Below are 22,801 nucleotides of genomic sequence, written 5' to 3' on the forward strand. Positions count from 1 at the left end.
CCTCCGCCGCCGCCGCTGCCCCGCATGAATGGGCCGGCGGCGCGGGGCCCCGACGGAACGCCGCGCGCGCGCGCCCCCGCCGCCGCCACCGCGCGCGCGCACGCGCACGGCCGCGCCCCCGCCGCTGCCGCTGCCGCCGCTGCCACCGCCGGGACCGGGGCCGCGGCCGGGGAAAGGGGCGGTGGTGGCGCCGCCGCTGCCTCCAGGGGGCGCCCGCGGAGCTCCGCGGGGACGGGCGCGGCCCCGCCCCGCTGCTGAGTCTTAAAAGGGCGATGGAGGGGAGGGGACGGGGGGCTGGGGGGAAAGGGGGTGGGCGAGGGTGGTGCTCAAGGGGTTTTCCAAGGGGGGTAGGGGGCGCCTCCCCGTGGTTTGGGGTTGCTGCGCCCCAGTGTGGGGTGGTGGGGGTATGTGTGGTCCCTGGTGTATGGAGTGCCCCAGAGCCATCTGTGTGAGATATCAGGGGCAGAACGCTTGTGGAAAGCATGGGGGAGACGAGAAGGAGGAGGGTTTGGGGGATATCACCCCTCTATGGGGTGGTGGAGGTCGGGGTGGTGCCGCTGTGCCCTCCTGATCCATAGGGACTGCAGGCGGTGGTGCCGTGTTGTGCCATGCTGCTGTCTCGGCCCCTGTGCGTGGTCACCGGTGTGAGGACAGCCAGGGTGGAGCTGTGGCCCTAGGCATGGCTCCCTCATGGCCCTACACATGGCTCCACCACAGCCCTACACACGGCTCCCTCATGGACCTAGACATGGCTCCCTCACAGCCCTATACACAGTTCCCTCATGGCGCCTTCACAGACCTACACGTGGCTCCATCAGAGACCTAAACACAGCTCCCTCATGGCTCTACACACAGACCCCTCACCGCCCTAGACATAACTCCGCCACAGCCCTACACATGGCTCCCTCATGGCCCTACACACAGTTCCTTCATGGCCCTACACGTAGCCCTACACATGGCTTCCTCACGGCCCTACACACGGCTCCCTCATGTGTATAGGGACACATGGCTCCCTCACGGCCCTACACACAGCCCTATACATGGCTCCCTCAGAGCCCTACACACAGTTCCCTCATGGCCCTACACACAGCCCTACACACGGCTCCCTCACGGCCCTACACGCAGCCCTACACACGGCTCCCTCAGAGCCCTACACACAGTTCCCTCATGGCCCTACACACAGCCCTACACACGGCTCCCTCACGGCCCTACACACAGCCCTACACACAGTTCCCTCACGGCCCTACACGCAGCCCTACACACGGCTCCCTCACGGCCCTACACGCAGCCCTACACACGGCTCCCTCAGAGCCCTACACACAGTTCCCTCATGGCCCTACACACAGCCCTACACACAGTTCCCTCACGGCCCTACACGCAGCCCTACACACGGCTCCCTCACGGCCTCTCCATGCGGCAGGGCCCAGCGCAGCCTCCCCAGCCCAGCCCAGCCCGGCAGGGGCCGGGGGCGGCCGGGAGCCGCCTCAGCTCAGCTCAGCGCAGGGCAGCACCGCCAGCCCGGCGGCCACCCCGCCGATAAGGGCAGGACTTTGTTCTGCAGGGCTGCCAGCTCAGCATCTTCCCGCTGGCACCGCATCCGCACCGCTTACGGCTAAAATCACGAAGGGGAAATATAGTAAAAGCCATAAAAAAGATGAATGGGTGGTCTGAGTTAATTATTTGTCTTTTTAAAACACGTTCGGCGCCAGCCATTTTTATCATCTTCATTATCCCCCTTTCTTCATTTCGCCTTCACGCCAAGCCGGGGCATGGCTGCCCCGTGCCCACGTGCCCCATCCCCAGCACAGCACCGCCCCGGTGTCCCTGCGTGGGTGCAGAAACCGGTGACCATCCCCCTCTGCTCCTGCATCTCTCAGCTGGGAAGCGACCTTTTTAGAGGCAATCAGAACTAAATAAAGTCCTCATAATCAGGCCTGCACCTCCACTCCTTTCACCGGTGAGACGCGGGATATAAATGGCGTGGAGCTCTCCTGCCAGGAGATGGAGCGGTGGCTCGCTGCAGCATGGGGGCGAATGATGTCCCCCAGCTTGGGGCTTCAATCTTAGTAGCCCTCCAGCCACAAAACCCACAGCCGACCGAGGCAGCAGCCTCCAAACCCCGACCGCAGGACAGGTGGGCATCCAGGCGCTAGCGCCATGAGGGCACCAGACACAGCCCAGGCCGCAGCCAGCCAAATCTTCATCTCCACCGAATTGCATCACCAAGACACGCTTTGCCCTTCAGCCTCGTGCACACCGCTGAATTTTGGGAGTAGCCAGCCGTCAGCTCTGCTGCAGTAAGGCATATACTCACCTTGTGTGGACGTGTAGACGTGCTCAGGGAGACCTCAGCCTCCAAAACCGAGCCCGTGTGCTTGCCTCCACCTGTGCTAATGGTTACAAGCACGTACACAGCTCCTACCTGGGCTGAAGTAACCTTCATGAAGCCATGGAGAACAGGAGGCCTCCTTCAGCCAGCAAAGCCCAGAGGCCGCTCTGGCCCTTGGGAGAGGACAACGAAGGAGAGCAGAAGGTTCCTGGTGAACCTCAGGAGCCAGAACAGAGAAGAAAAGTAGACCTTGGAGGCTCCAGCGAGGGTAGGAAGAGAGGATGGGGTGGAGAACGGGTGATTCAGACAAGTACACCAGGCGAGGTGCTCCCTACTTCCAGCCCTCAGCACCAGTTGTGTCTTGTGCAAAGTCCACCTGAAAGCAAAGACGGCATCCCTAGGACTCGGGCCAGAGGTCCCTTCCGACTCGAAGAGAGCCCTCGTCACAGGTTTTCCTTTTGTCTATCTCCCCACCCTGCCCTCGTCAACATCTGTCATGTGGGGGCCAGGAGCTGGGAGCTGTCAGATTCCCCCTGAGACACCGGCGTCGGTGCCTGCCATTCTCCCACCTCTTATTTGTGCACAGGCACACATGGGGCCCAGACTTAAAAGCTTTTGAGACAGAGGAGAAAAGAACAAATCAGCTCACTCTGACGGCAGGGAAGCGGCTGGGGTTTGGATCACTTCCCCCAGATTGAAAGAAGCGGTTCTCTTTTTTTTTTTTTTTTTTTTTTCCTTCCCCTCCAAGAGACTAAATTTAGTGAATTCATTTCACATTAAAAACTTGTCAGGTATTCACATCCGAAGAGGCTGCTACTTGGGCCTCTCAGGGGAGTTAGCGAGACAGCGAAACCTCTTAAACGCATAAAGAAGAAGGGAGAGAGACTCAGGCAGGCTCCCACCGCCGCCTGTAAATCCGCTCGCTCCCGGGAGCGTTGCGCGGGCACCTTGCTCTCTCGGCCACTATCTCATGCTGCAGGCGTGGGGAAGAGGGGGGATTAGCCCTGTGCTCGCACTGCACGCAGGGCAGTGTCACACAGCCCCGCAAGGCTCCCAGTGTCTCCGCAGCTCCCCTTCCCCAGCTCAGCACCGGTGGGGAGGGAACCCGAGCGATTTGTTCTTGCTGAGGGAGAGGGTGAGGGGCTGACAGAGCGGTGAGGGATGAAACCAAGGTGGAGGAGCTCAGGAAAGAGGCCTGGCACCCTGGCACACCTCCAGCTTCCAGAGGTCCAGGCGTGACAGTGTCCCCTGGGGACAGGTGGGCTGTCCGGGAGGCCTGGGCAGAATGACGACTGGCCACGGGGCTGTGGTTGTACCTAGGGTTTTATTGAAGATTTTAGCCAACGGGGCAGCTGTTTGTCATCCACGGTTTCCAGTAGTGAGCACAGGTTATCATTGCAGGAGAAAATGGCACTGGTTATGCAGAACGTGCTGCTGGAGGTCAGCAGCAGGGGATCACAAAGAGGAATAAAAACAGGCAAGAAAAAACAAGAGCCCCCGTGCCAGGAGCCCGGGTGCACAGCAGGAAGGTTTTTGGGGTTCAGACGAGGTGGGGAGGAGCCGCAGGCTTGCAGCAACCCACAGAGCTCACAGCCCCCCATGGCTCCTCCAGCACCGTGCCCAGAGCGCGGGGACACTCCTCACTCGTGCCTTTCCCCAGGGTCTGGGCACCTCACCCCTGCAGCTGGCCCCCGGTTAGCTCTGCAAGCCTCATCTTTTTCTCCTGCCTCTGATGGCTTTTTAATTGCTCTGCTCCCCCTCAGCCCTCGTGCCTCCTCATCCCCCTGCAGCTGACGAACCTCCGGGGAGCGGCAGGCTCGGCCGTGCTCCCTCGTGCCCCGAGGACAGCCGGCGTGAGTGGCACCTCAAAGGCAACTCGGCATTTCAGAGCGCAGCAGGGCGCTGGGAGGAAGGGTTTGAAGCAGAAGATGACTCCGTTCTCAGCTGGACCAAAACCACAGAGGTTACGAGTTCGGCTGGCTCGTCCTCATTATGCTAAAAGCATGCGGCTGACTCTGCACTTCTTCCACAGAACTTTGACCAAAATTACATTTAGAGACAATCTGTTCTCGGTGTGTCGGGTGCACTCTCCTATGTTAGCGAAGAGACCGAGGGGCATTTTGTTCTCTAAAAGCAGCCTGACAACTACTATGTAAAAAGAAACTAATTGGGAGAGGATTAGATCGCCAAAGAGAGCCAGAATAGATGGGAAAGCTGTTCCGCGCAGCTCACTGGGTTAATCCAGTCCAACTGAGTGGTGAGGGGCTATAAATAAGCGGCTAAATTTGTGATTTTTCAACCATTTTCAGCTTCTGACTGCTAAAAATTTCCCGCTGGGAACACAGGCTCCTGCACGGTGCACACAGGTCTCCAGGCACAGATCGGCTCCCCTGTTCACCTCCCGGGGACCTCCTAAAAAGGTTCCCCAAGAGTCTGCGACCACAGGTTTCAACCCTCTGGGCTGAGCAGTGATGTGTGGGGATGGGATAAAGCCAGTGCCCCTTTCTGCTGTGACATCTGGCTTCCCGGAGAGCAAATCTGATCTTTGGGGACATTCACACCCAGCCCCTGCAGCTCAGCTCCCAGGGCATCCTCTGAGAGGGAAGGGGCCTGGAGAGGAGATCGGCTCTGCACAGATGTCAGCGGTGGGGCTTTTTCTCTCCTCCTGTCCTCGCAGACATCGTTGCTAATAAAGAACTAGGGAGCGGAAAGCCTGGGCAGACAGGCTGGGGAGGCAGCACGGTGCCCGAACAGAGGGTTTGTCAAAGTTTTCCAGGAGGCGTCAGCAGCTCTTTAGGCTTCTTGACAGCCAGGATAACAAAATGTGTCTGCAGAGCTCTGGGGATCCAGACTGAAATTAAAATGGGTAATGAATAGAGCCATTTTTCAGGGGATCACAGCTGCAAACGCAGGCAGGGCCAGCAGGCAAAAGGCACTGGAGAGGCACATGGGGAAGGGACGTGGGGTGGCACGGGGGCTGTCACTCCTCCTCTCCCCGGCCCGCCTGGCGAGGAGGGCACTTTGCTGCCTGCTTTTATCCCGTGCCTGCTGCTACAGACGCCCTCTGGATCCACAGGCGCCCGCAAAGCATCACTGATGAACGGCCCCTTCCTCCGCCCCGCTGTGCTTATGTTCCTTGAAATGGGGAATTTTCTATTAGAGGCCTCGGCGGGCAGGCAGCGCTGCCATTAATTACAGAGAGAAGCTCCCCCTGGCCGGGGCTGGGAAGGGAGAGGTCAGATGGGCACAGGAGGTCACCTCGAAGGATAAAGGGGGATTGGGAGAAAGAGAAGTCTGGGAGCCCTGTGATTTCTTCAGCTTGCTGGGCCGGGAGCGATGCACCCAGTGGTTTGGGAAGGGGGTCCCTGCTGCAAGTGATTTGGTGCTGGGATGGGTGTGAGATGTGCTGGGGTGCTCCTGCGAGGTCCCACGGGTCTGCAGCGGGAGCTCCAGGAGCTGGTGTGACCCAAAGAAGAACACCCGGTGTGGTGGGAGAGGTGGGAGAGGATGGGCACCCAGCAGGACGTGTCCTGAAGAAGCTCTGCCCCTCTCCAAGCTCCCTAAAGACTCGCCTGCCCCGTGACTGCTTATCCCTCACCTGACAGCGCCCTGACACGCACCAGTCCTTCCCACAGCTCTTCCCCAGGTGGGAGGGAGCCCCTGCAGAGCCCCCTCCCCAGCCATACCTTCACGGGTGAGCTTCTTCCCGGCTCCTCCATCCCTTTGCCCGTGCCTCACGACGGCGCTTAATTAGCAGGAAGGCTGATGCAGACACCTGTCAGCTCCTGGGAGACAACCAGCATTTCACGTTAGCTGCCCCGGGGCTGCTCGGCAGGAACAGCTCTCTCTCCGTATTGATATTCCTTCATCTCAGCCTATTTTCCAAGCCGTCAAGCTGCCATCTCAACCCTCCCAGGCCCAGGGAGAGCATCCTCATGTCCGTCAGCTCCTGGACTCCGAGCCCACCTTTGCAGCCTCTGCAGAACCACTTTTTGTGCTTCCTCCCGGCAGCCCGAGGGCTCCCTACTAAGCAAATCAGACATCCCTTGATGAATCACAGCCAGGTTTCCCCGCGCAGCAGGAACCAAAAGCAGACAGGCCTGACTTTGAGTCGGGGCAACTTTGAAGGGAAGAAAGAAAGCGAGAAAGTCCTGACTCCACCGCTCCGCAGAGAGCCCGAGAGGCACCGTCCCCCACCCAGCACCGTGGACGTGGTGCCACCGCCTGTTTGGGGGCTCCCACCCCGCCAGGAGATGGAGCAGAAGCCAGGCAGAGGTGCCCGCTGGAGCCCACGCGGCTGCTTTGGTTTGTTGCAGCCTGCAGAAGGGCGCAGCGCGATGGCTCAGCGCTGGTGGCATTTGGTGACTCAGCCACACGTCACGGCCGGCTGCAGCAGGTTCCCTGGCATTTTCCTGGGGGAGGAGGAAGGGAAGGAAAGGGGCAGGCAGGGGGTTGCTGCCGGCCTTGCAGGGATAGGAAAAGGCGAGATAGATTCACCCAACGGCTTTAAGAGAGGTGTAAAGAGCCCCCCTGCTCACTGCCACAGATGTTGACTCTGAAACCTAATGGCTGAGGATGGTGGCTGGAGGTCAGGGCTCACCATTTCGGCTGGGACCAGGCAGCGCATCCCTCCTGGGGAAATTCAGAGCCCCCTGCAGCCCCCGTGCTGCTGCTGGCTCCCACCTGCCCGATTTCCCCCCTGAACACCCTTTTCACGCAGCCCTTTCTCCACCTCGTGCAGAGAAGGCAGGAAATGACAATTAAGACCAGATGCGGCACGAGACTAAAACCGAGCCCCCTGTTCTCCCCATCACCTCCTTCCAGGAGACATTTGCCCTAGGGAAAGGACCCGTGGGTTTGGGCTATAGGGCAGCGTGTTCCCATCTGCCACAGCTGCCCCTGCCCCTAGGTGCCATGCTCTGTCTCCCGGGCTGGCTGTCTCCTCCACCATCCATGTCAGCAGAAAGACGAACACCAAATCCTCTGGAGCTGAGAAATTCATCTCCTCCGCGTGGGACAAGCGAGACTCCAAGGAGCCCCTTCGTTTTCTCCGGTGCCCATGTAAAATTAAAACGGACAAGGAAGAAGCTGCTGTAAATAATGCAGTTGCTGTGCACTACACGGCTTATAGAGTGCATATTCATTGTCTAGTCTTATTTAAAGAAACCCAGCCCTGCCTGCATCATTAAAAATGCATCCTGGTTTCAGCTTCACCCCGCACACACTCACCGCTGTGAAGCAGGTGGCTCGGTGGCTGTTTTCGTGCCTTCCTGCTCTCAGCTGCTCCTGGGCAGCCCCATGCTGGTACGAGCGAGGCCTCCGGGTCACATAAAAAATTCAGGCGCCTGGCACGAGGCGCTTTGCATCCCCCTGCTCCCCGCTCCTCCCTCGCACCTGGGCCTGGGCCGGCAGCAGGACTCGGGGCTGGCTCCCCGAGCCCCCAGCAGCATCCTCCAAGCCAGAGAGGGCTGAGTGGCAGAGCCCCAGCCCGGCCGAAGCATAAATCCCTCCACTTTCTCATTCTCGTAAGAGGACTTCGGTGCTTTGAGGTGCTAGGCTTAGCCAATACAAAGAGCACCACCTCCTGGCACTGCACCTCCCGGCCTGCTCCATGCACGCAGCGAGGTGCTGAGCATCGCCTGCACCCCAAAGCAGGGAGACCCCAAAGCAGAGAGGCCACTTTGGTTCCCTGTGCTCAGCACTGAGCACGGGCAGAGGTGTTCTCAGTGCTGGGGAGCCCAATTTCTGATGGGGCTGCCCCCCTGCCCTCCTTCTGGACAGTTTTAGCTCTCCATGGTGTGCTCGCCTTGCCCGCACCCTGCAGGGTGTTAGTGAGCGGTGGGAGCTGAGCCCCTGGGGAGGCCGTTTCCCTCCAGCCTCCTCCTGCCTACCTGGGGATGGCTGTGACAAATCAGGCCCCTTCGGAAACAGCAGGCTACGGCATCGTGTTTGCTCGTCATCATCATCCCAGGGAAACATCGCACAGCTCCTGGCGAGCACGGAAAATGAAGCACCCCCGGTGCTCCCGAAATGGAGCAGGGCTGCGTGCAGCGGGGCGAGGAGGAGCCAGGAGGAGCCCAGCACCCGGGCACCCCGAGCTCCTGAAGGGACGGGTGGCACACGCGGTGGCACTTTGCTGCAGGAGCCAGGCAGCCCCGGCACCTCGCAGCCACCAGGCTACCCCGCAGGGCACAGCACGGGCACCTCCAGGCACCCAAAACCCAGACCCAAGGGGGCTCCTCGGGGAGCTGGGGGAGCCCCGGATGGTTTCTAGCCCCGACCAGAGCCCCCATCCATCCCAAATCCCCACTCCTGGATCTGGCGCCTGCATCCGGCTGAGCCTTCCGCTTCCCCCCCGGAGCAGCTCCTCCGGAGACACTGCAAGAAAACCTGGGAGATAACGCATGCCTGCGACATTAGCAATTAAGGAACATTAATTATAATAATAATAATTATCACAAAATAGCATTTTTATGGCACAATATTATGCTGAAGGATTTACAACAGACTGAATCATGAAGTTCGTAATTAAAGTTATTTTAGTTTCTAATTCCGCTTTAATTTTATTCAATAAAAGATATGATAAATATACCTTAAAAAAAAATGCAGAAACCATTACTTAAGACAATTTGCCTATACAGGGATGTGTTATTGCAGCACAGAGATCCCCCGAGAAGCATCACACACCTCGGCGAGGACGAAATGTCCGGCCCTGTGAACTACACGGCAGGGTGTCCAGGCTCCATCTCCCATCCGTGAGCCCCCGAGGATGGATTTTTAAGTCACCGTGTTTCTGCTGCTGCCAGAACAGGGGGAAATGACGAGCCTGGCATCAGTGGGGCAGGTCCCCACAGGTTGCTGGGCCCCACAGGAGTCCCGGCCATCACTATCCCATTTGTGATGTGCTGCCCGGATGGAGCGGGGACGTTTCACTTCAAGCCATGCACCTGTAAGAGCAGGTAGGAAAGAAAGAGCAAAGAAAAAGGCTCAAATCCAATCCGCCCCAGTCTTGAGCTACTTTTTCCCCTCCCTCAACTTTATTCCATCAGAAAATGGTGACTTGCTAAAGGCTTTCACAAAATTAAATAAATAAATAAAAAAAAACCAACACCACAAACCTGCAACTGTTTTGATGAACATTCATCACCGCGGTAAGGAAAAAAAAAAAAAAAAAGAGACAGGAAAATTCTTTAGACATGGTTGAAGAGCCGTGTCTTGGCGGAGAAGAGTCTGCTATTTCCATTTTAAAAGGCTGTTTCATTTCCATTTTTTAAATAAACTCCACAATATTAAAGATGCCAAAAATCCGAGCAGGAAGGCTGGCGCTTACCAAGGCAGAAAGCTCCGGCTGCCCCGTACCGTGCCGCACGGGAACTTCACGGGGAAAGCCCGTCAGCCCTCTGTGCAACGAGACACATTTCAAAACCTCAGATTCTCCCCCAAAATAAACCTGCGCTTTGCTGGACCCACACCAGAGCCTGCCACCAGCTGAAGCCTCTCTGGAGCCGGAGCTGGGGCCTGGCACCGCCGGGAAGGCCGGGAGCCCCCACTGCCGGTGACTTCATTTCTTCCTCATTAATTTAAGTGCTTCTGTACCAAGCGCTGCCCGCCGGGGCCTCCCAAACACGGCTTATCTACCTCGGTGCGGACGCAGGAAACATTACAAGCGGGTCCGGGAGCCGCTGCGTCCTGGCGCTCTGACATCCTGTAATGAGGGCTGGTTTGGGAGGCGACCAGGGCAGCCCGGATTCCCAGAAAAGCAGCGGAGCTGCTGGCAGGAGACGCTGGCACCGGCAGTCCCAGACAGAGCGGGACCCAGCGGCAGCCGGCAGGGAAGGCAGCGGTCCCCGCAAAGCAGAGCGGGGATGGTGGGCGTGCAAGCGGAGGAAGGGCAGGAGCTTTAACTAAAAGGCGCCGAAATTACTAGCAAGGCCTCTAATTGATTCTGGGAGAGTGATTTCTAAATTATATCCTGACGTGTTCACTGCAATCAATAAATGCATTAAAGAGAAGGAGGCTGCGAGCCCGCGGCTTGCGCTGCTCGCTGCTGGCCCCGCAGCGGTGCCAGGAGGGTCCCCGCAGAGGTGCAGGCTCCCCAAAATGCCTTCAGGTCACTGCAGGGCTCACTGGTGGAGACAAAACCAGCCTGGTACTTCCCTCACCCCGCTCCCCATCTCCTGGCTACTCCTCACAGGGCTGTAGGGCCTGGAAAAAGGAGAGGTGCGGAGCCGTCCTTCCAGCAAGCGTGTGCCAGAAATCCTGAAGAGCTCAGCTGCCTGCGTATTTTGGGGATGGCAGATTTAGGGAGGGGTTCAGCACCCTCAGGAAGGGCTTTCGTGGTGTGAAGCGGCAGCCCAGGAGTTCCCTCTCTCCATCCTCGCTTCCCTGGCAAATCCCCGCCACCCGAAGGGAGCGCTGGGAGCCGGGGAAACAAAAGCGACTACAGACACTTCAGCCTATTTATAAAAAAAGTTTACAAAACGATGAGTGAAAGACAGTTAATGATGCATAGTACAGTTAGTGCCAGGGAAAATGCTCTAAATTAAAGTCCTCAAATATGAAAAGAAGCAGCATTTAATAAGACAGTTAATGTATGTTATTTAAATGTCACTTCATTATTAAAAGTGTATATTTTTTGAGGTTTAATAACCATGTAATTGAGGCATCTTTTCTATAGTTAAACCTTGGCAAATATGTTTTTCATAATTAGCTGGTATTTATTTAACATGCAATAACCATCCCATTAAATTTAATGACTTCAATTAATAGGTACAGAGGGGCCTTTTTTAATGTCAATATGTGTTCTTAAAAGACGGCTGGCAGCGCGGTGCCACGAGGGAGCTCGGCTACCTGGGGGTGACCGGGGCACGCAGGACACCATGGCCAGGGGTATTCATTAGCCAGGCACGTTCGTTAGCTGGGCTGTTAATGGGCACGTGGCCCCTGTCACTTGCAGCCAGGAAGGGGAACTGCGGGGCACAAGGAGGGTGATGCCTGTGGGCACTCCATGGGGACCCCAAACCTGCCAGGCACCTCCTCGCCCAGCCCCATGGCCAGGCACGACCCCAAAGGGCAAATTTTGCCGCTGGTGGTGAAACTGGAAAGGCTCAGCCCTGTACGGTCTCGGCCGAGCCTCGCAGCCTAAATTAGCAAATAGTCCAGGGTAAATTAACTCCTTTAACAAACCATCCAGTACGGAGTTATTAACCAGCTTGTAATAAAGCCCAGCACGAGGCCGCGTGCGCTGCAACCCGTCTGGGCTCCAGGCTGTAAAAACCCATGCAATTAGGGAGGGAATCCCCCATATATCCCCCAGCCTCCATCACCCCGGCACCTCCCAGGCCCCCAGGAGCTCCCCCCAGACCCCAAACACCTCTTCTCCATCCTTCGGGCCCCTGCAGCCCCAGTAGCCCCATGTGCTCCCTCCTGCCCAGCCCCAGTCACTCAGGACCCCACAGACACCCAGGTCCCACTGCTGGCTCCCCATGGACATCACCCGAGGACCAGGGACTGGGACTTGCCGAGTCCCTGCTAACCACAAACCCAAGCCCACCACCAGCTGCTGAAAGGCAGGCACCGAGCGCTTTTTCATTTTCTTCTTATTGCGTTTTAAACATTTGTTCAATAAAAATAAAATCAGAGGGATTAAACCTTCGCCCCACACGGGGCACCTGTCTCAAGGAAGATCAAACCGGCGGCGCAGCGCTGTGCGTGGGGAGGTCGGGATGCTGCTGGCGAGGGGGGCAGAAGCTTCCAGCACTCCAAGGGACAGTGCCGAGGGATGATGCGTCCCCAAACCTGGACTTGAAACCCACTGAGCTGCATTTTCTTCCCAGCCCCATGCTGTTGGTGCAGGTACCAGCAACCAGCCTTTCCCTGCCAGGGAGAGGGGCTGTGGTTAACCTCAGCAGGCAGGGCTTGAGCAGAGCCCGGTGTGGGGGTCCCAAAGCGACCCACCGGGAGGCAGAGTGGGGAAGGGTGCACGTCTCCCTGCCCTGCAAGCTGCAAAGCGCAATCAGGAACACGGAGAGCAAAAACCCTCAGAAACCAATTACTGCCTGTGAGATGCGACATGCTAAAAATACCTCGCCTTGCTGCTCCAGAGAAGGTGCCGGGGAGCAGAGCCGTGGCAGCTGGCCCCGGGGCACCCCAAAGCCCCATGGCCAAGGGCAGCACAGCCCCTGACCCCGGCCCCACACAGAGCTCGGGGACCCCACAGCCCCCCAGTGCCCCTCAGCCAGGGATGTGATGCTGGATGCGGGCACCAGGCCATGTCCTCCTGTGTCACCAACTGGTTAGGTCACACCAAATGGACCCGATCACTGCCTCAGTGCCTCTTTGCCATGGGAAACCCAACAAAAAGTACCTGAGGCCATTCCCAGGGCACGGCCACAACACCTCGGGCAGGGAGCGGACGGGGGAACCGCGCGTCCCCACACGGCTCCCCTCACATCCAGCGATGTCCCCTCAGCACCGTGCAAGGCAGCTGCTGCCCGCACTCACCTGCCCCATTCGCAGCCAAGAAGCAAGACACAGCGGTGGTCAGCAAACACCTTTTAATTACGGAATGAGTAATTAGAGATCCCGACGGCTGCCACAGGCATGGGGATCCCTCAGCACCTCCAGCTATCGCCTTGACCCTGCTCCCCCCGCCTCAGGGTTGAGCCAGCACCGGGCTCGTGGTGCTAATCGTAAATAAACCAAAAGCCTGAGCGTAATTCCTCGTTTAAACTCAAAAATGCCACACGGCCCTGAGGGAAACCGAGAGATTGGGGCGAGGCAGCGGGGGCAGCGCTGCCCTTCCCCTCAGCCCCAGCAGCCGCCATTTGCTCGGCCGGGGGCGGGCACCGCGGCCTCCCCGGGGCTGTGCCCTCAGCACCGGGCCCTGCCCCTGCCTCAGGCCGGGCTGGGGACCAGGAGTGGCCGCAGGGGGCTCGGCGAGGCCCCGGCATCGCCTCAGAGCCCCGCGGAGCTCGGCCCCGGGGTCCCGGCCCACAGCCGGGGCGGCAGCGCCATCTGGTGCCGGCTGCGGGGGGCTCCCCCATCCCGCTGTAGGGGCGCAGACCCCACACATGTCACCCCTATGTCCCCACAGCACAGCCCCGGGTCCCCATAACCCCGCTTTGGGGTACCCCAAAAGCAGAGGGGCCCCAAAAGGAGCCCCCCCAGTACCCCATAATCCTCCCCCCCCCCAGTCAGGATGGTGGGGAGGGAGGGAGGGGGGAAGGAATCTGCCTCGCAAATTACCGCTCGCACCAAATGTCCCTTCTTATCAAGACTGGACGGGTATTCAATTTTCTCTTCAAACGCCTGCCTTCTGAAATGGTAATAGAATTTCAAATCTAGGGGAAAAGGGAGGGGAAAAAAAAAAAACTGAATATGCAAGGATTAACAATGAGAGAGAGACAAAGGGAGAAATTATACCAAAAAATATATAGTCGGAGCCTTTGCAGGAATTAATTAAATACAAATTTAAAGAGAAAATTAACAGTCTCATGCTTCGGAGGGGGGAGAAAAGGGATATTTTCTGAGTTTAATTAACCTTTTTTTGCCAAGAATAAAGAGGCAGGGGGAAGGGAGAGCAGAGACTCCTAATTGTTCGGGCTCGCAGGAGATGCCAGCGGGGTCGGGGGCTGCCCACGCAGGGTCGTGGCTGCGTGGGTCCGGCTCGAGCAGAGCACGTGTGGGGGCCGTGTGTGCACACACAGCTCGGCTGCTCGGCCTGAAAGGTCGCTTGGTGTGGAGAAGAGGAGGAGGAGCAGGGAAGAGCCACAGTTCCCCTGCTGCCGGGAGGCTGAGGGGGGGCATAGATCCCCTCCTGGGGGCTGGGGAGCACTGGGTGGCACGGGGAGGGGGCTGGTGGCTGGGGATGGGTCCAGATCTCCGTCCCTGTACTCCCATCGGCCCTGTTTGGAGGTTGGGTACCTGTGGTGCTTGGTGGCGTCAGTCAGGGGGTAGGATGGGTGTTTCGAGCAGCTGGGTGCCAAATTAATGCCCAACGAGGGGCCCAGCCCAGTCTGCACCCAGGTGCTGCGGGGTTTTGAGCACCAGGAACCAGTGAAGCAGAGACATCACAAGGACTCATCACAGGTAATGTCCTTCAGCTGCCACCCGAGGAAGTCCTGCAGCCCTACACCACCACAGGGCTCCCCACGGTGCGTGCAGAGCCCCCTCCTCACCCTCCGCCCCACGACGGTACCGTCACCCATCACATACACGGGCGGTGATACCCAGGGACGCAGCCGAGCAGTTTTTCATGTGGAAGTCAGCTTTGCTAAAGCCTGGTGAGATGGAAGGAGAAATCCATCATTAGCAGCCCGGCAGTTTCGGAAAGGGCAGGACAAACAGCTGGGTATCAGCGCTGGTCTGGCCCCGCCAGCACGGCACCGTCGAGGATGAACACGCGGGATGCAGATTAGCCTGGAAGCGGGACAGGGTGATTAATAAGTTAAACCCAACACCAGCACACGTCTGTTTAACAAACTTGGCTCCTTATCTGTCCAGGAATAGATTGCAAAATTATTCAAGAGTCTTCAGTGTAAATTGTTCTTAGTATAAGGATTGTTTAAATTGCAAACTGGGAATATTACAGTGAAGTGTACAAGGTATGTGGTAAATTATGTAACCAATTTGTGTAATTTATAAATTGAGTTACATAAATTAGCTACACAACATACAGCATGAATGTCAAATTGTCACAATAATAGCTCAGCATCAGATTAACTTGAGGATTAATCCAGACAGTACAAAGTCTGGATATAACAAATAAATATCAAATTGTATACCAACAGCTCAAGCTAGAACGTTATTGGCATCAATAAAACACAAACACTCAATTACTCATGGGGCAGAAAAAAAAAAAAGGAAGCAGAGACAGCAGCAGCAGTTTGCAGAGCTATCCTCAGCCCCCATGTACCCTGGATGTTATTTTTCCCCAAGGTAACAGACAAAGGTTTATTTCTGCCACTTCTTTTCCACAAGTACTTTCTCACCTCTCCCAAAAACTCAGACTCAGCGTGAACAAGACAGCGCTGGGCCAGGCTTGGCCCTTTTGGACACACACAGAGGCATCGTGAGATGAAAGGTTCTCCTCTTGCAGTCTGCAGGTAGAGCCCTGTTCTAACTTGAAAACCCAGAAAGGTTTTTTTTTTAGGGAGGATTCATGGGGATGTGGAATAACAAGAGAAAATGTTACAGACCCCTTTATAAATTGCTTAACCAAAAATAGAAGTCTGGGTGGAAATAACTCCTCTGGACCAAAGCACAGAGAGCCAGGAGCTTTGCCTGGGGAGCCCTGGCTGACAGTGGCGGGGTTGAGCCACGTTTCCTACTTCTTGCTGCACTGCCCACATTCACAGCGAATGCTAAAGGCGTCCGAGTTTCAGAATCTTTTACCTTGTACTCTTTATTAAAATTTAATTTTCTTTCAAGTTAAGAATGGCAGAGTTCTGTCTCCCAAGATGAGCTGTGATTATATTGTCATCTACTTGCCCAGGAGTGCTGGAAGGTCTGTAGCAGCGTTAAAGCATCAACTTTCAATCCCAGGGGTGACTAGGAAGTGATCTACAGCACAGTTCCCTCTAAGCACAACTTATTACAAACCTCCTCTGCTAATAGGTGGCCTTGGTTTTCCCAGAGAGCTGTGATGGCCCGAGCCTCCCAGGCAATCGCCCAAGGTAAGCGCTGGTGGGCAGCGACCATGGTCGTGCTCAGAGGGATGATATAAGATCGACATAAAATTATGGTGGGCACCTGGGCCTCGTTTTTCTGTGAGATTCCTTGTGCTGCCAAACAAAGATTTTTAGCCAGCAGCAACAGAACCATGCTTTGAAACAACTGAGCCATTGGTCGGAAGGAAAAAGCAAGCGTACCTCTCTCTCCTGATGCCACATAAGTATACTGTCACCTTGACATCAGATTCCTATAACCTATACAGATCTATCCCCATTCACTGGCTGAAAATACCCTTGAACAAAACTACTCAAGTTTTACATCAGCAAAGAGCAACACAGGACCACCCACAGCACCCAGAGATGACGTTTTGTTCTTCGAGGAACTGAAGAACCAGACCCTGAAGTCTGAGGGTGCTTCCAAGAAGATTATCGGCTTAGACTCGAGCTGAATTTCTCTCCTCTGCCTGTTTGGACACAGACTCAACTGTGACCCTTTCCTTCAGGCTGCACAGTTCGTTTTCCTGGCAAAGGGGAGGCGAGGCCAACCACTGGCGGGGTGGAACCGACAGCTGGCACTCACCTTTCTTGGCTGGGTTTCATTAGGACTGCAGGGAAAGCAGCCACCGAGCATATTAAAGGCATCACTGTGGGTATTCCATTCCCTAAACTGCCCCCCCAGCCTAGGAATGAATATTTCAGGGGACCAGAAGTCACTACATAAAACAATGAGAACATAGTAGGAAAATAAAGAGCTGAGCATTTTCTCATTCTTTAATTTCTTCATCTCAAAGACCCCCCAACACCCGATTTAGGTTTGGAGTAAGCCCCCAGGTAAGCCTCAGGTTGGACAACCCAGCCCTACAAGGCTGCCAGCGCCACAACAGCCTTCTGCTGTGCCCTGTCCCAGTGCCAAGATGCGATCCCTGGTGGCAAAAGGTGGCCTTGGAAACCTGTGACACACGGGGATGCCGGGCTCAGCCTACGTGCCATGCGGGGCATCACAGCTGTGCGGCGCTGATCCACTTAATCCAATAAACGGCGGTCCAAGGAAGTTATCACGAGTTGGCAACGGCATGCTGGAAGCTCAGGGGTAGAGGGAAAAACTCGCAGCACAAAGAAGGCTCGCAAAAGAAAAATAAGTAAATAAGGATTAAAGGGACTATGAAGGCTGTTTCACTGAAGCAGCCCATAAAGAGCAATTTCTCTTTCTTTTGTAAGCTTTTATTTTTGCCGATATGATTTAAGCTAAGTCCTGAACTGGCATTTCCCCCCCGGCTCGTTAAGAGCCGCAAAGCTTCGTCACAGTCACCAGCCAGGCTTCTTCAGCAGTTGAAAGGCTACTGAAGGAAAGTAAAGAATTAATTTTTAAAAAGCCACGCTCGCTCACTGCTTTATCAAATGGCAAAAACTCAAATCTCTCCCTTGGTTCAGCCGCTCGGAGGGGGAATGCATGGCAGCCCTGGCAGAGTTCCTGTTTACTTGTTTTATGACGGTTGTAACGAGGAACCCATTAAATTAATAGCCGTGCTTTATTTTTAATGTTATGTTTAGCTAATCCTGACTTACAGTGGCACTCCCCATTCATAGAAAATAAAAATCAAACTCGCTATGACGATGGACTCCATCACCGAGAGAATGGATACAGAAGGATGTTCAAGCAGTCGTAGGAGGGAAAAAATAACACCCTTTTCATTCTTGCTGAGGGAGTGTCACTCATGTCCCTCAGCTGGTGCCCATTATAGAAATTAGCTCAGGCAGTTCAAGAACTAAATAATACAAAACCCATCTAAAGCTGCAAGAAGAATAATTGGCAGATGGAGCCATTCCAGCACCTCGGCGAGTGCCCAGCGCCATGCGGCAGAACAGAGCCCCTCGGAGCGGGGCTCCGGGCAGCCTCACGGCATGAGAGCTGAGGGTACCCCAGCACCGGGGGTGTTCTCATTGCCTGCAGGGTTTGAGTTCTCCATTCACACACCTCAGAGCACGTATGGAGGTTAAGGATGCAATCGGTCAAGGCGTACCCAAGATCTCGCACGCAGCTCCTTGCGCAGGGCTCTTGCAAGGCAGCGGCTGCCCCAGAGCGGGTGCAGCCCGTGGAAACGACTCCTTACTGCTGAAACCAGACATTTAAAAGGGCCAGCAGCAGAGAACCCAAAAGGATTCCAAGTTTCCAGTGTGATGCTCAGAAAGCCAAGGCAGAACAAGGCTTCCTAGAGCTGCGCCAAGCCCTAGGTCCTTTCCTGCTCCGCATTCTGGGTGACCCACTGTTTTTTCCAGACCTTAAACAGTGATGATAACTCTAAAAAAATATCTGTACAGAAAATAACTGGAAACATATTTAGCTGCGTGCCCCAGTTTGCTATAAATGTTAGCAGTAGGAGATGGGAGATGAAGACAACTTCCTCCACAGCTATCAACCCCCTGTTAACTCAATATTCAAGGAGGGTTTTGAAATTTAAAATTGAGTTTAATGGATCCATAAGGATCCTAAGTCTCCAAAAAAAGCCTTGTACGCCAACAGGTTTTGATTGGGCTATTGTTAATTAGTAAATCTGTCCTAAAGATAGCAGAAATTGTATTTATTTCTAAACAAATTTCCTGAAAACAAAGGAGGAGGCAAGGCAAGAGCCCAAGCTCCCCCCAGATCCCCCAGCAACAAGTCCTTCATGCTACAGCCCCCACAAAGAGCCTCGCAGGGCAGCAAGACAAGCACTATCAGCAAACATCTCATAATACTCTGCACAAAAAGGAACTGCTGGATCAAGCACAAGCTCCTCCACCGAGGGAGAGCAGGAAGAACATCTAATTTAGGCCATTTGCAAGGGGAAACCAGCTTCAGGTGCAGCTTGTTACATGGCCCGGAGGGAGCAGCTGATTTCATCTTTGACTTGGAAACTAAACTTTGTTTGCTGCTCTCCCAAGCAGGATGACAAAGGAAAGTTCTTTGCCATGTGCTTGCTGACCTGTGTAAAAAGTCTGAAAAGAGCACGTGTGTCATTAAATTCAAGGCACTTTTGACATGGAGCCCTCCTGAGACCAACAGCTGCTCCGTTTGCTCCCTCCAGCTTTGCCCCAGGCTGTGCAACCACCACTCTGCCGGCGTAATTAACACCGGGGCAGGAGGCAGAGGGGCATCATTACTGCCCTGAACAAGCTCAGCACGCAGACAACTGCTGGTCCAGGCTAATCACTTCAGTCCAAATCACCCTTCAGTCCCCCAGCACATCAGCCTAGGAGACCCAGGGAAGTGACGGGAAGCCAAGGCGTGCACAAAGAGCAGAGCGATAAGGCTGACAGATAAGGAGGTCGTGAGAATTGGTGCAGGAATATCACATCCATCCCCTCCCAGGACGATAAAAATGAAAATCTAAAACTAAAAGGGAGAGCAGGTGTGGGGCTGCGGACCCGCAGGGCTCTGAACAGCCCATCAAGGCTGCCACAAGTTTCCTGGGGTGCTGCGCCAGCTGAAAAGAGAAAAGGGTGCGACAGCTCCCTGGGGTGGCAGGAAGAGCTGCTGCAGTTGTAGGCTGTATTTTAACCAGGTGCATCTAATTACAGCAGCTGTTCGAGGCACTGGGAAGGGAGGAGAGGAGAGGCCTTGTATCCATACTGCTTCTAACCTGAAAGGAGCAAGTCACCAGGCAAACTGAAGAACGTGGTCCCGAGATGCGCAGAAGGCTGGCAATGAAGCGTTTTAAGGGCATCAGACGTAAACAATTCAGCGACAAGCTACAGACAAACACTTTTAACCAGTTTGGAAATAAAAAATAACAACAACCCGAAAGACAAATGGAAAAATTCCGCCTAGGAAAGGAGCGCACAGCACGAGATCACAGGATTCAGCAGACTATAAAATAGGAAATGAGACTTACTCTTCTCCCCCTACAGCTACACAAAACCCTCCTACATAGATTACAGACACGCTTGGCAATTGCCTTCCTCCTCCAGCCTCTCTTGGTGTGGACAAGGCAGAGTTGGTAGAAGGCTGAATGCAGAGAGGATATTAGATAAAACATCTTGCAAAGCCAAGTGTGAAATATTAACAACAGGAGGCAATGGGTTGTGTTTATATGCAAGATCACAAATTTGGTGCTTAGAGAGCCTGAGATGTCCTTGCACGCTGGAAACTCAAAGTGCTTGTTGAATGTTTCATTTAAAAAGCTACTGAAGCCGACTGGAAAATTTCTATCAGTTCTGTTATTTGCTGTATCTCCTCTAACTTTGCTGTTTGTGTTCTTTTTCCTTCCTGCAACACCAAGAAATGATGCACGAATAAAAAGGTTGTTCCTTCATTCATCTGGCCAGTTTTAAAACAATTCCTACTTGTAAAGCAGGCTCTCCGAAAACCTGTGTTTTTACATGAAATTACCACAATTGTGCACGCTGCAGCTGAATTACTGGATGCACTCGTACACCCAATTACCCAATTTGCACACAGAACTGCAGAAACCGGGCAGGCAAAATGGACATGCAGCTGTTTGGCTGAATGGAGCATTGAGCCGAACTGCATCTGGCACTGGGCCGTTTGGGTTTTAGTAGGTGAAAAAGGTCACAGATATTCCTGGGCACGAAAGAGCTCCTTTTCATCCCGCACGTGCAGCACAGACAGCAGTGTGGCTCGCTGCCCGTACCCTACCTCAAACTTGCCTTGGAGGGAACTGCCTCCAATTCAGCTCCTACAAAAGCCTCAGCCCGTGCTTATCCTTGTTGTCCAAGCTTCCCATTAGTGCCAACTGCGACGGGGGCTGTGTCATAAGGACATCTATTCAACACCGGCCACCAGGCACCAGGAACAATGATCTCTGCTGCTCTGGAATGTAACTGACACCTGCTGTCACAATCCTGCATGGAAAAAAAATAATAATGCTCTGGATAGCCAACAGGCAGTCAAGGAGAAACGGAAGGAGAGGGAGCCTAAGAGCAGATGCGGGGCTTCTTCCTTCTTTGCAAGGGCCTCAGTAATACGGTAGCAGAGAAAAAAAAAAAAAAAAGAGTAAGAATAGTAGCAGGGGGAAAAAAAAGAGTAAGAATAGTAGCAGGGAAAAAAGAAATACACTCAAAGCTGTACTACCTGTAGATTTTTCACTCAGGTGGCTTCTGAGGCTCTGCAAATTGAGCTTCATCTTTGGCAGTTTCCTATTGACATCTCTCCTCATCATTTTTTTTTCCCCGAGGCTGAGATATTCAAGCTGATGATCAGGGCAACAGCAGCAACAAATCCACTCGTGGGCCCTATGCAACACCAAAGGAAGGGGCTGTCTGGAAGGCAGACGAGACCGCAATCCCCACAGCACAGGATCACCAGGAGGTTTGCAGACTTTCATCAGAGAGTTATCCAAAATCAAACCTAGCGTGACCAGACAGATTTTCCAACTCTAAGGCTACACGATGAACCAACTTGTGGCCTCAGAGGCTATCAGAGACCGAGGGTTAGGCAAGCCAGTACTGAAGGGGGATGATGTGCAAGAGGTGTATTTTCAACTAATAATCGAGCAGTCTCTCGTCTGGAGGTGCTGGATGGCCTGAGAGTGCCTCTCTGTCCTTGTTGGGCTGCAAAACAGCCGCAGTGCACCTGGCCAACATTAGCTGGAGATGTTACATTTATGATTTTATGGCTGATTTTTTTTTCCCCTACCCTCTATCAATTGAGTTCACTGTCTGAACGATCACATCTGTTTATGTTCCACAGACACCTGCATATCTTGAGATGACAGCAACTCCCTGAATGCTGTAATCAGTTATTTCTCAACAGAGGAATTGCCAATTTGGTAAATAAAGCTCATTATAAAAGAACATGGAAATGTATTACAGTTGCCTAACAGAGAAAATTGTCCAGCGCCGCCACATAATCAGCCCTGGCATCATAGTCCCCCCCAATTTAGGGCAGCTGAAATAATGACATGCAAATAACTCATGCCAAAGCAACACTGGATGGGGGCAAGAGGAAAATGAGGAAGAGACAAAATAGGTATTTTTCTCTTCAGACCAACAATAATTTAAAATCTCGTCAGCGACAGGCCTTGCTGCTCCAAATTTCCACACGTGGTGTCAGAAGTCCTGCGGCTCTGCAGAACCTGACTATGGCAAGCGGATCCAAAAGCCAGCACGGCAGCCACAGCAGCAGCCCACCCAACGCTGCTACAAACAGGTGTGAGCGTACAAAGTGTCCTACTTTGGTTTGGAAACTTCTCTTTCTTCCTCCGGGGACAGCAAGTTTGACCTGCACGGTGATAAAAAGCTGGAGTTTTTGCAAGATCTGAGACTAACAATGAGCCACGGGTAGGCAAACACTTCTGAGGGAGGAGAGAGCATCAACGATCCATAAGAAGGAAAGGAAATTTGTTGTTTTAATGAAGAGATGAAGCTCTAAGTTAATGCCTAAAGGAAAGAGACGAAGCAGGGAAAACAGTTTTCAGCCCCCCTCATTCATTAATCATCCTCCATCCATCCATCCTCATAAACACTGCCCTAAACTCTGACATGACCTCCAAAAATTCACGTTCACACTTCAGAGTCCGTCAGCTACAGTCAAGGAGGACACGAGCAGCAAACTGCCAAATGGAGGAGAGGCCACAGCCAGAGAAAGGGGATGAAGTTACCAAGCCAGACCTGCTCCCCTGTTTTGCTGACAGGTCTTCAGCAAATCTGTTGCACCTACCTCTTGGGGGATGAGATGTCAGACACACAGCTCCCAAGGCTCCACAAGGAGGGCACAAAACCAGCACAAGGCTGAAAGGGATGGCGTTTTGTGGCAGAGAAAGGAGCTGTGCACAAGAGCTGGTGCAAAGAAAGATAACCA

At 54.3% G+C, this 22,801-nt stretch overlaps 1 protein-coding gene across 1 annotated transcript in view; it reads right to left on the reverse strand.

Moving 5' to 3' along the window:
• Nucleotides 1-8,845: 8,845 nt before the first annotated feature.
• Nucleotides 8,846-22,801, reverse strand: part of CHCHD6 (coiled-coil-helix-coiled-coil-helix domain containing 6) — a 122,387-nt gene continuing 108,431 nt past the window's right edge. Inside the window, exon 9 of the mRNA XM_027467501.3 lies at nucleotides 8,846-9,276. Coding sequence (XP_027323302.1) covers nucleotides 9,259-9,276 — 18 coding nt within the window. The 3' untranslated portion in view covers nucleotides 8,846-9,258. The remainder of the gene's footprint in view (nucleotides 9,277-22,801) is intronic.

The sequence above is a fragment of the Anas platyrhynchos genome, chromosome 13 (assembly GCF_047663525.1).
Source record: "Anas platyrhynchos isolate ZD024472 breed Pekin duck chromosome 13, IASCAAS_PekinDuck_T2T, whole genome shotgun sequence".
NCBI lineage: Eukaryota > Metazoa > Chordata > Aves > Anseriformes > Anatidae > Anas > Anas platyrhynchos.